The 14,013-nt window shown below is 42.7% G+C and overlaps 1 protein-coding gene across 1 annotated transcript in view; it reads right to left on the reverse strand.

Annotated features, from left to right (window-relative positions):
• The window catches only part of adamts16 (ADAM metallopeptidase with thrombospondin type 1 motif, 16), a 49,687-nt gene that overhangs the window by 449 nt on the left and 35,225 nt on the right, over positions 1-14,013 (reverse strand). The window contains exons 18-22 of the mRNA XM_076737715.1: positions 12,437-12,563; positions 1,644-1,848; positions 672-866; positions 490-546; positions 13-228 (exon numbers count right to left, since the gene is read on the reverse strand). Of these exons, the coding sequence (XP_076593830.1) occupies positions 13-228; positions 490-546; positions 672-866; positions 1,644-1,848; positions 12,437-12,563 (800 nt within the window). The remainder of the gene's footprint in view (positions 1-12; positions 229-489; positions 547-671; positions 867-1,643; positions 1,849-12,436; positions 12,564-14,013) is intronic.

The raw sequence follows: 14,013 nt of genomic DNA on the forward strand, positions 1-14,013 counted from the left end.
AAGTCAACGTACCTGAGACCAAGGCGATGAGTGCCATTCTGCTCGAGGCGGAGGGTGAGGGAGGGGTTGAGGTGGATAGGTGCGATGATACGTGCTCCATCGGTGGACCGGTGGGGTAGTGCGGATGGGGCACTCGGCCAGCATGCAGGGCTTCTGCAGCTCTACAGTGGGCTTGGGGACGTGGTGGCACTTCTTGGCAGCAAGCTCTCTGTATTTTCCTGCAGTGTCCTGTATAACAGAAATATTCACGTCAGCTGCAAGATGCCGTTGTGTAACATAAAAACCTCAAGAAAACTATTCTTTACAATATAATCTATAAAACTGTATGTATTCCTTATTAACAACATAAAAGAAAAAATGGAAACCTAAATGATAACAAATGTGGATTTGAAGTGATGGATTGTCACAAAGAATGTTTAAAGTTACTCATTTGATAATTGAGAATCAACTCATTGCCATATTTGAGGAAACAGCACATACAACACACACCTTCTCTGCACACTTGATGAAGCGCGCCTGATAGCCACGACCACAAGTTACCGAGCACTGGACAATGGAAGAAGGTAAGACACACAGAATTAATGGTGAGAGAAACTTGCGTATGTGAGCTAAAAAAACCCCATTTCAATTCACATTGTTTTTATACAACTTAATAACTGCTCTTGAATCACCTCTTGCCACGTGGAGACAAACCACTGGACTTTGCGCTGTTTCTGGCAGCGTTTGATGAAGCACGATTCTTGACTGGTGGGTTTCGGCAGGCCTGCACACAAGCTGTCTGGCAGTGTGTGTGTCTGGGCGCCTGGGTTGGCACTCGTACACAACACCGTCCTCTTCCTCAAGCCGTTGCCACACTTACGAGAACACTGCCAAAGGAACAGAAACGTGATAATGATGTAGTATTGTTCATGAATATAGGCTAAATTGGGTCATTTTGTTTCATACATTTGTAGTACAGCCATCATTTTAGAGGTAGTCAACCCATATTTCTACAGGATTTGTTAAAATTAATTGGCATGATGACGTTAGCTTAGCAAAAAATATCACAGGCTAAAGATCTTAACAAGCCAAAACAGCATTTCAGCTTGGCTACCACATAATCACTCCACACAGCGACTTATTGTGCTTTACTTCCTTAATGATTCCTTTGAGGTCGTCCAAAAATTCCCTCAGTATTCATTCTGATCCTATAGACACATCTTACAGCACAGCCCAAATCAAAAACTTGGGGCTGTGGCACACTACACCCTGACACAGGAAGTAAACTGGACACCGTTTGTGGCAGGTAGTTGGGGATATTTGGGCAAAATGGCAGTTAAAAAGGTTTAACAGTGAGACAAGTCATCACGCACAATGTATAGGAATTGGACACAGAACAAAACGTGCGGTCTCAGTGGGTGCGTTCATAGTTTAAAGCCACTGAGATCAGCGTTATAAAATGTGGTGAAGCCATCAATGCTCAGGTTCACTTCACAACACAGTGTGTAAAGCTCTTTAGGCCATATGGCGAGTGTGCAACTCTGAAGTGTTTTTCCCTGCTGTGGTTAACTACTGCAGCAGCCTGCACGACTTCCATCTGCGTAAGCCTGCTGAACAGTCTCATTCTTACACACCGGTGGCAGATCACTTTGACACGTGCTCACCTGCGACCACAGCCCAGTGGTCCAAACTGGTGGGCAGCTGTGTGTGCTGCAGGCTTGCCTCCTTGCCGGGGTGGGCTGGGTACAGCGAGAGTCAGCCAGGGCGTCTACGTTGGTCTGGCTGGTTCTCTGGACACACTGAACCTGCCGCGTCTGCTCCCCTCCTCCACAGCTCCGGCTGCACACCCCCCACTCTCCGACAGACCAGCTGGGACAACACAACACAAGGCCGCTGAGTCAACAGACAGCTCCTCAATCACTTACTCAGACAGGCCTGCGGGAATTCACGAATGACATGATAACTGTACAATGATAGCAATTGCAGAAGACCCCCTCACACACACTCACATTTCTCTTCTCCAGTGCAGCTTATTCTTCTTGAGATGCTTCAAAAGACTGTAAAACTGAGAACCTACTGTAAGTGTAACAAAAGCTTAAATAGCTCTTAACTCATTTGAAACATGTATCTGTCTCCATTCTCAGTAGCAAAACACATTTTCCTCGAGAACTCCTTGGCAGACAATACCGATAACATGAGTCATAAATAAAAAGATGAAAACAGGAATATCCTTCTCTGTGACTTAACTCCAGTCTTCATGTATCGCTGACCTCAGACATGCTGGAGCGCTGCAGGCCTAACTCTATAGGGTGTTAAGACATTTGTTCATGGCTGACTGGTTTCAGAGCAAGTCAGAACAGTCGAAATACCAGGCTTTTAAACTGTAACTTAAACCTCACTGCTGAGGTTTAATCCCCCTCCTTGCCAAAACTCAGGCCCTCATCACCACTAAAACTAAACATCACCACACATATTTCTTTCATAATTACCTCCATTTGTACCGCACACTGTTAAATGTACGTTGGCAAATACCGAAAAAGACATTTTCAATATATATAATAAGCATCCTTCACAATTAATTATTATTATTCCATAATTAATGCAGCTTAGACATCCTCTGACCCTGATGAGTGCTCTCTTTGGGACAGAACACTTTATGTTATGCTGCGGTGCATTTTTTCCAACACTGCAACACTGAACACCGCATCTCTGAGTCGCCTAATTCCCCGAGCCTCCTCTTCCTTCTCTCTTCCTCAAAGCTACTTTGCATCTATCCTAAGTGACCCTAAACTCAAGGTGCAGTCAGCCCAATCCTTCGTCACACACTCTATCATCCTCTCCCTAACTTCACCCCAATGTACCCACCCAGCCTCCTAAGATCTACCCCAAACAACGCAAAAACATCGCTGTCAGCACATGGGGTTGTGTATATTAGAAGTATAAACTTTATTTGCAATAATTTGGTGCATCACATGTTTGGAATGCTGTATAAAGGAGGATGAGAAGAGTATAGCTCTAAAGGGCATTATACACGCACTAACAAATCTAAATAAAGACGGATGGAGAAAGTCCATCTGGTCTTATATATGTTATGGCTCATCGAGGGGAAGATACACACTGTCGGATCATCAAAGGAAAGATTTGAGGGAGGGATGTAGGGATGAAAATTTCTATTCAGCTGTTTACTTTAAACATTTAACCGAGTGATCAACACATACATGTAACACATTTAACACGCCGACAGGATATTTATTGGGCCTTGGCGCAGAAATAGGAGCTAAATCCTCGCGGTGTCATTTAATACATAAATAGATGTGAGCGGACGATAAACTAAAAGAATTCTTTGAGCTGATTTGGACACATGACGCTTGCACTGTTGGCTTCAAGAGAGGAGACATTCAATACATCCCGTATTTCTTAATTTGTATTGCTCCATAAATATTTCAATACCTATAGCGTACAGGGTTTTTACGACGTAACATACAAGCTCGTAGTGGTTAACTGATCTCATGGATTTATTATGTAAGAACATTTACCAACTTGCTCCAGGATGACATCATACTAGCTTATTTTGGCTCTCCTACATCACTTCGTCACATCTCGGATATGAGTTTCTGCAAAGTAAAATATGGTCATCTGACCTACAGTGGGGAAAAAAAAGTTTAATGTGCTGGATGATGAGGGTGATATATTAGAGCTTTAATTAATAGTGAAGCCATGCATCTGTCACCTCAGTGACCTCACTGGCACGGCTGTGGGTATGATATACTGATTAAAGTCATATCAAGTTATAGACCACCGTCTGATCTTTGCCTTGGCTCTTATTTCTAAGTGTTACTGGACGATGAGTAAGCATCACACTCTCTGGACAGAAGCGCAGGGGATCAGGAATCCTGTGGACAGAGTGTCAGATAGCCCCTGCGGTCAAAATGATGAGGTCTGGATGCTCACCAGGGGCATTAAATAACCTCTAACCAGTGTTTACGGCCGTGTGTCTGTGTGCGTGTGTGAGCTTTCATGTGTATATTTCAGCATGTGGGTGTTTCTCTGCTTATATCAGTGTACGTCTACACAGTGAGACAGAATGATATCATGCTCTAAATGTGAACGGGCATCGGAGACCTTTTTCCATGATGTAAATGCTCGTCCGGTCCAACTTGCTGGGTGCAGACGCAGCAAAATGAAATAACGGCCGGGCCTCAGAATAGTATGACCTGCAGAGACGGACTGATGACCACAGCCAGCTTGTCTTGTCTAGCATGCATGTTTTGGTTGGTCCAGCACATGTTTTGTCTCAGCTCACAGTTAATGCACAAGGAGGGCCCACAAACACTTTGAAACAGTCGTCCAGATGCTCAGCGAAAAAAAGAAACATATGCACACATATGAGGACAATCAGTTCAATTCAGAAAAAAAAAATGCTCTATACTATACCAAGCACTGGACAAAGGTACAACTGAAGGCAGTTTTGGTAGGATACTCAACTTCACATGATCATCAGATACTACAACAACATTGTAACTGTATTATATGCATGTTCCAAACATTAAATATGAAATGTGAGATCTGTATACTCTGCACTACAATACTGCAAATAACTGTGTAAATGCATGAAAATGCAGGCTGGAGGTTTAGACTGAAACCAATAGGAAACAGACAGATTGCCGGATCTCATTACTCTGCAATTTTTATGCTGTTACATGAGAACTCTGTTGCTTTTAATGTTTGAATTAAAATTTGAAGTCTGGCAATATGCTGTTACAAAGCTCGATGGGTCTTGAACCCACTGAGAATTTACAAAGTGATGACAACCATCATAAAATGGTCGTCTGCCTGAAAAGTAATTGAGTAAATATCTGGATATTGACAATTAATAATGCATAAGAGATGTAAGTGATTTTTTAAATGAATGCAATCATTCATAGTTGTTTAACCATCAGTTCCCCAAAACCTCCACATACATATATAATGAACTCAAACACTGAAAATCTGTTACATATTACTGAATGCAAAACATGGTAACAGCAAAGTAGCCCTGCAAGTGTCTTTCCAATGCCTGGTTCTTCCCGTGCTTACACACACACACACACACACACAGGCACACACACACACACACACACACACACACACACACACACACACACATACATAAACACAGGTACACTTAAGCAGCCCAAGCTGTAGATAATGAAGGAGATAGGCCCAAGAGATGACGGTAAACAGTTCTGAGATTACTTTACTGCCACTATTATCACTGCTTCCTCAACTCAGCGTAAACACACAAATCCATTAGTGAGTAAATGGCGATAGGGGCGGTGTGTGTGTGACTTCAGAAGTGGTGGAATGTGCGAGAGAGAAAGTAAGAGAGAAAGAGAGAGAAGAAAAAGCAAAGTGGGAAGAAATATCAAAGAGGAGCATCAGCATCTAAGATAGCCACGAGGGAGCAGGGGAGTCGCTGTGTTGGAGAGCGAGAGCATATTTAGAAAGGACTTTTAAAAGATACAGACAGTGAGACAGACAAACAAGCAGACAGAGTGCTTGTCCCAAAGCCACAGCCCCACAAATCCCTGTTGAGAGATTGGAAGTGCTGTGACCTGAGCACAGCAAAGTTTGAATGACAGGTATCCCTCGCTGGCTGCTTGGTGGTGTCAGTGTGTGTATGTGTGTGTGCGTGCGTGCAGGCGCGTGCACATGTTAGGACCAGGTTGGACAGGTCAGAGAGAAAAAGACATCAGAAGAGGAGCCTGAAACCACACGGATAAGGGACACTGCAGTGGAGGTCTTGCAACCAAGCCTAAGCTTCTTGTGCAGTGTGTGTGTGTGTGTGTGTGTGTGTGTGTGTGTGTGTGTGTGTGTGTGTGTGTGTGGGTATCTGTGAACAGGTAACCTCAAAGGCTTCACCTATGCCTCAGTCTGTGAGAGAGAGAGACAGGGGAAAAAAGAGGTAGACAGTCAGACAGACACAGACAAAAATGGCTGCAACACCTGTGAGCGTGTGTGTGTGTGTGTGTGTGTATGTGTGTGTGTGTGTAGAGGCAGAGGGAAAAATGAAGCGTCTGTTGTACCTACAGTATCCTGAGGGATGAGTAAGCAGTTAAGTACTGGCTGAAAGCTGGAATTGAAACAGTCACTGTCTCGGGCTACCAGATAATGCTAGTGTGATCACATGCGGTAAACGTGCAGATAAAGCTTGAATTGTTTGGCTTAAACCCACAAACACTGTGAGCAAGAGTTTCCTCATGTCCTCCTTGATGTATGTCCTCAACTCTCCTGAAATGTTCAGACTGCGCTACGATCCTTTTACCAACAGGAACATAATCAAATTTTCCACCGTAAGCGTGGCACAGAAACATAATACATGAATTTGGTTCTCGTACATACTGTCTGTACATATAGTAATGTGTCCCTTTGTGTTATCTGATTTTCTCAAACACAGTGGAGACCATTAAGTGAGTCTTTTTTCAATATGCAGCTGACATGTTTAGAGCACATTAAATGGGTTGTTAAAGATGACTCTTTCTTTTAGCTGTTACGTTTTATTATTATTAATGATTCCTAAAGGTTGTCACAAAGACCTGCTGTATCCCACTGGTTCCCAAACTTTTTCTGTCATGACCCCTTTGGAGGCTGAAAGAAAGTCATGCTCCCCCTTGACGAGTAAATTGATTGCATATTTATCTGACCTGTAACAATATTGGGGAAACTGGAGCCAAATACAGCCAAGTTACATTTGATTGAAATAGCAATATCAGAAACATGCAGGCGTCTTTTCATTCCGTGAGTCTGTCCACACGTCCTTTTGCTCTTTGAATAAGCCCTTCTAACCCGAGTCTTGATAATCTTGCTCTTGTTTTGTTATTGTTCTAAAATTCAATCAGATGATTCACAGACCTTTTGCACAGCAGACAATTTGATGTGTCATAGCAGGGGTCAGCTCAGGTGGAACTAATAGCATTAACGATGACTCTGTCCGCAATGAATGCAGCCCAGCAACACTTATGTGGCAACAACTAAACCGTCTCCATGACAAATGAGCAACTCCATCTGCTGAGGAGGCCACAAGCTTCAGAAACAAGTAAGCTGGACCTTGTATTGACTGTATGTGCAACAAACAGCATTCATGAATCTTGACCCTCTGACCACAGAGCTTACGTATTTACATAAAGCAACATTTCATCAGTGGTGAAGCTTCCTATGAGTTAAACGTGTTTACTTTACTGATCTTAGCAACAGTAATTACCCCGGTTCAGCCCTATAGTGAATAATATCGACTGTAGGTGGAGTACAATGGTAGCCATCCTAACATAACATTTGGTGGACTCACAACTGTGCGACTGCAGACGTTTTCAGCCTGTCTGGGAGTATATGTAAAGCTGGCAGCGGTGCACTGTGATCAACAGCACCAATATGAGTGAAAACAAAGCAGAAATGACTACATCATATACTGTACAGCACATTACTGCACATGATGACACAATGAACCACAAACATGCCTTTATAACCTCAAATGTCTGACCTAACAAAGCCCTGGAGGACACGGCTTTCTTTTCTGAGGACTTTATATATATATATAAATATTTTCTGTCAACACGATCACTAGTTTATGTCAGTGAATACCAGACAGTTCTGTGGTCATCATGCAGGATTTTCCTAGGATACCTGTTCCAAAACGGAGACATACACAAAGGGAGCTAGAAGGAAATATTAAGGCACTGACACTTCTATGCACAGGAAAGTCCCCTCTAGAGCAGCTGTTGGTTACTATAAAACATGAGATAAATGGTAATGTAACTGGAATTCCATGATTTCAGTGCTGATTACATAACATTGGTGCCCTGTATAATACTGTATCCCTGAGAAAATCTGTGTGAAACAGAAGGGTTTTTCTTCAGCAGGTGTCAGGGCACAGGTTAAGAGAGAGGTGACTTCATAGGCAAGAGGGGAGATTTTAAAGAAAATGATCCAGAATAAAAGAGAGGGAGAAAGAGGCTGAATGCGAATATACTTCTGGAAATGTGCGCATCAATGTCACTTTAACAGATTTGGTTGCAGTTTTAGGATTTTTTTTTTAGGAGTTTTAGGAGTTTTAGGTTTTAGTTTTAGGATTTGGGCTGCAGTGTTCATTGGGTGGGGTGTAGTGGAGACACTTAAAATTGTTTCTTGGGAGTCTTGATGAGAGGGTGAGAGAGTTTGGGTGGGAGTGAGCTTCACAGTAATCAGACACCACCACTGTTCCTCTCCCACCCTGCCATGTCTTCTTTCTTCCTATGTGTGTGTGTGTGTGTGTGTGTGTGTGTGTGTGTGTGTGTCTGCTCTTGCCAACATGATGGCAACAACAACAGCATCACACAGCAATGACTGTGGGTATCCTGTATGTTATTCTATGTATTATTCTATGTATACTTTATATGTATAAGAGCACAAGCTAAAACCAAATACAACAAAACCTGCAGCACAGAATCTCAAACACCAAAGCTGCATTCAGGCATTTAACAAACACTAACAGAAAGTGAGTCACAACATGAGAGGCAATGATGTCCAGGAACTAAGATGCAAAAAGGCAAGTCTCTGCCATGGCCGTCTAATATTGAGAAATAATGAGAGCTCTAAACATACTTTAATTGGCTTGGCTTGGCCACAGCATAACAAAACATTTTTACATGCAGGGGACACAGTCACATTTGGACCTTCAACAACAGAAAATTTCTGGACATCCCTGTGCAACACTGAGCAAAATGAGGTCATTGTCTCAGCTAAACCCCTCTCTGCTCATAAATCAAGGCACAACTTGTCAGCAGTGTCCACTTCATTTGCAAGAATTTGGCTGATATTTCAGACCATTGCTAAGAGTGTACATGGGAATACTCAGAATAGAGGCACAGAGGAATTGACGCCTCAACAGCAGCTGTCAAAAGTCTCCAGATAAATGCTCTTGTTATTTCTTGGGAGACAGGCATCTACTATACCATGACTATCCTGCTTTATCTGTGCAGCGGTATTCCTGGTAGAGGCTCCAAGTTCTGCATGTAGTCTGCAGAATACAAGCTTCTGAGTTTGGCTTAAACACACAAACAAGCACTTTTGCATTAAATGGTGTAATTAAGAATTTACACCATTTGGTTTGTAGCTAAGATTCATAACCTCTATGAAAAATGTCAAAAACAAGGGTGGTGTTGCATGGATGCCCATAGGTTGTACCATATCTTCTGCTTGGGACACACTGCAGCAATCACAGTCAAACTCAACCTTAATGATGTTAACAAGTACAGTTGTTAGTCCTCATCCTTGAAATGCAAAAAGCGAAACATACTACTACAAGCAGTAACACGTAAATCTCTGTCTTGATTGTCCAAGCATATATCATCAGATAAGCATCCAAACGGGGGTTATGTTGGAATGAAACAGTCGGACGCTTATCATACATATAAAACTAGGATTAAGTAGCTCTACACTGAAATACAAGAGCTACACTCTTTCTTTGCATGTCTTCCACATGGATCATTAGTTGGAGAAGATGACGAGTTCTTGTCCTGCTAACAAGCTGCTCATGCTCCGTCTCCTGTGCAGACACTCTGTTAGCCTCTCTATTAGCACTGGCAATCATGGCAGAAGTAACTCTTTATGCATCTTCTCTGGTAACCCTCTCTTACAGGACTTACGTAGGCCCAAGAGATCAGGTCTGCGTGATATCTTAAATTATTACTTCAACTACATATGCAGAAAATGCACTTGGGAAGTAATACCTCAGCAACAGCTGTTGAAGCAATGACACACTGCATCTCTATTGGTCACTGCACAGATTTGATTGGTATTTAGAGGCTCTGTGGCCAGAACCTGTTGTAAATGCAATACAACATACCCTCAAAAATGTTCAACCAATAATTCATCTCTTTTATAACATTGTGTAAATATTTTTCAGTGTTTTATGACTTTAGAAAAATCCAATTTTCATGCACAAACTCTTAGTTCTCCTCTCATTAAAACCAGCGTTATCCCGAGAGTGTCTTTCACTGATTGGTTTTCTGGCCATGGTTTTACCCTCCATGACACTGTCCAGAGCAGCACAGACAAGGGAGGGATGTTTCCCTTGTGTGTGTCTGTGTGTGAGTGTGTGAGTGTGTGTGTGTGTTTGTGTGTGTTTGTACATGTCCTGCTTGTCAACGGGCGCACCACTCCCTATGATGTCCGCAGCCCTGGACCATGATGACTGATCTTTGATCCTCGGCCTTGGCCCTGAGTGTCAGGGGTATAGACAGTGACTGAACCAACTGCGTTGAGCCAAGATCCCACAGAACCACACCCTGAAGCCACAGAACCGTAAGTGAGTCTCGTTCCCATTTTCTTTCTCTCCGGTATCGTCATATACCGTAGAAAATTTGTTTGTGCCACTCTAAGTGACAGCAGTGACAATATTCAACATTGAGAAAAGCCCTCTTGGCAGCGGCAACCTGGAAGTGAACTTCAGCATATGATGACATTTCCTACTTTGGTTCCCACTGCAAATTAACCTTGAGCTTATTTCTGGTGCACATGGGAAAATAAATTGTGAGGATCAGCAGGGTTTGGATGAACCACTATGCCCCATCAATTAAGCTGGCAGTGCATTTTGCATACAGCAGTGTTTCTTAATCTACACATTAAAAAGTGATGTCTCTGGTGGGCTTTGCTAGGGCTGGAGAACAGGCGTTTTGTTCTGAGCACGGGTCCCACAGTGATGCTACATGTGAAAAAGGTTACAAGTCCTTGGCCTGCTGCATTAAACAAACACAGAAGCTAACCATTTCTGACAGTCGTTGAGGTATCATGCAGAACTGGATGAAGACACGGACAGAGTATCCAGTGGAACTCCCTTTGTTCCTCGTGTCTCACACACATTCTTTGGCCAAAATGCACATTATTTTTCATTACATGCGAGGAAAATGTCATCATCATTGAACAGGTGCTTTACTGGGCTGGGAAAGGGTGGAGAATACAGTTGGTGCCGCCTGACACCCTCCATTGGCTTTATTATGAGGAGATAGTGTGGGAAGTTCGGAAGAGTTGACTCAACCAATAAACAGCTCTTTTCGACGCTGCATGTCAAGAAATTGCAGAACAGATGTGTAGGTGTTGTAGACCAGTAACACATGGCAGTCCGGAGGAGGCGTGAGGGAGGAGGAAGGTGAAAAGGACAGAAGGTAGGAAGACAAGAGACTAAACCCCAAATGGTGAAAAAGGTTGAGAAATACAGAAAGAAAAGACACACAAAAAAAGATATTAAGACGTCCAAAAGATTACCTCCTCACTAGCGTCTTTGGCTGGTCTTTGGCCCAAAGCAATGTTGCCGGATTGGGCGGTTTTCTGCCCAATTGGGTGGTTTTGGGTTGCATTGTGTGTGGTTAAATAGGCTTGGACAGGTGGTTTACCATGAGTTGGGCTGGGTTTTTTTGAAAGCAGAGCGCAGATGTGGACAAGGTTTAAGTTTTATAATTGCACTTGTGAACACTTGCTGTTGTATCATTATGTCATATTGAAAAATTGTGAAGAACAATACTTTTGTCTAAATTTGTTTGTATTGTTAATTACAGATAACATTTGGGTGTGATTTTTTAAATCAATTTGGGTGGATTTTGAATTATTAGGCTGGAAAACATCAAACCAATGTGGGAACGCTGCCCTAGAGCTGCCTCCTCACGTTCCAAACATGAACGTGCAAGCACAGAATGTTGAGCTGTTACAGCCAACAATGTTTTTGGCTGTCATATGGCCTACAGTACAGTACAAAGCCCTTCCACACTACATCAATTGAACGATTGAATAATTAACTTACCCTGAAATCTAGACATCCGTAAGAGCCAAATATTCAGTTTTTTTCCATCCAACAGTATGAATCAGGAAAATATGAGGAAATGTCTGCACTATTCAAATAGCACTTTTAATGATGTCCAGACTGAGAGCCAGTTAAAACAGTGAAGATATATTGATGAGGTCATTCACAAATGTTTGAAGCCACAGATTATCACTGACATTATTAAGGCTTGAGTTGAAGGAGTGGTATTTAAATCACAGAAACTGTACGAATGGCTCGGTGAGGCTGCACTTTTGCACAGCCGTCCTTGAAGCTACATACTAATGTCAGCATGTTAACATGCTCACAGTGACAATGCTGACATATTGATGTAAAGCAGGTATAAAGGTTACCATGTTCAGCAACGTAGTTTAGAGTGTGAGCATGCTAGCATTTACTGATTAGCACTAAACAATAAGTATGGCTGTGGCTGATGGGAATGCCTCCAAGTATTGAGCCATACAAAGGTCATGGACAAATTGAAAGTTTGACCTGGTGATTGGGCTGAATGAGAAGTTTAGGTATGACCAAATACACTACACATTTCTTCTGGGGGTGATCAATGTCTGTACCAAATTCTGTGGAAATTCATAACACAACAGTGACACATGACAGAGCAGAGGGTCTGACCTGGCAGGACATGGTTGGGTGTTGCAGGGCATCAGTCCAGTAGCTGGTCTTGATCTGGGATTGCAGTGGGATGTATTCACTTGCACTCTCAAGTCTTTGTAGCACGCTGACTTGGTGTTCATCTGGCCTGTACAGGTTATACATCAGGAAGTTCAAGCACATCATTATTAAAGGAGAATATTATTTTCTACTCTGTCTGCCTCTTGGAAGCTATACAATAACAGTAAAACCGAACTGCAGGCTCACATTTACAGTTTAATTCATAATGTGTCCAGCTGCTTGTCAGGATGCTATCAAATGGATTGCACTTAATATAAATGCAATATGTGAATATGTGACACCTGTTTAATAATGTGTAAGCAACATGTTAGTGATTTCATGCTGACACTCAAATGCCTTCTACGCAGTAAAATGCATGCTGATGGATTTTAAACATGTGTGCCTTTTCACCACACTTCCTTCTGCATGTTGGATGTGCAAACAAAACGTTTGTTTGTCTCTGTAAAGTATGAATACTTGAACATTTTTATCAACTTTCTTTATTAAAGTTAAGTATTACTTGACTTTTGTATTAATGTGTTCTGGCACCAGTTTAGATCCGGCAGTGTTGTTTGATTCACGTGAAACTTGAATCCCAGCTTTACAGGTCCTTGGCTTGGTATTTGGCCTAAGGCATGGTCAATCTGCGCAACTCAACTCATACAGGTCAGTTAGTCAGTCACACTCTTTAATAAAGCTAATGACCCCCAACCCATCAGGGCCTACAATCAGGACACAAAGAGGTGGAGGTGGTTAGGGTGGGCTGCAACAGACCAAGGTGGGGAACTTTAACCTGCAGTGTCAGTCAGTAGAAACTCTACACTGGGAGCTTTGTTCACACTCATGAAGTCAACCAAGTGCGTGTATGCGTGCGCACACACACACACACACACACACACACACACACACACACACACACACACACACAAGGACTTGCAAAGAGAAATGTGTGTATGAGTAAACACATAAGCACTCACACTCACACACACACACACAGACACACACACACACACACACACACTCTCTCATCACACATATACAACGTAGCCCAATGACCTAGAGTCTCAAATCACTGTGCCAGGGTCTGCCTTGGTCTTTGTGTGTTTGTGTGTGTGTGTGTGTGCTACTTTAATGCTAGGCCTCTGGTGGGACAAAGGCCACTGGCTGAAGCCATGCATGTGGATGCTTGCTTGCCTTCGTGTATCTGTTTGTGCGTGTGTGTGTGTGTGTGTGCGCATGTAATAGCAGGTCTCCAGTGGAACAAGAGGAGGTCCCACCAGTCCCAAAGAAGAGCTACTAATGTCCACTCAGTAATGATGGGAACGTTCCTCTCTCCATTTAACCTGCAGCTAAAAGCCTTATTATAGATCAGAGAGGTCAGACTGAGCTTTAGATGCGGGCCCAGACTCAAGATCTGCAGCTGATCTGTCCTTTTTCATCAACCCAATAGACTCTGAAATCATCTTGGAATTATATTTTTTGGAGGACCAGCTAACTGGACAACAGATTTGATGTAATGAGGAAGATGAAAAGGACCA

This window comes from Chaetodon auriga, chromosome 8, assembly GCF_051107435.1.
Source record: "Chaetodon auriga isolate fChaAug3 chromosome 8, fChaAug3.hap1, whole genome shotgun sequence".
In the NCBI taxonomy this organism is placed as follows: Eukaryota; Metazoa; Chordata; class Actinopteri; order Chaetodontiformes; family Chaetodontidae; genus Chaetodon; species Chaetodon auriga.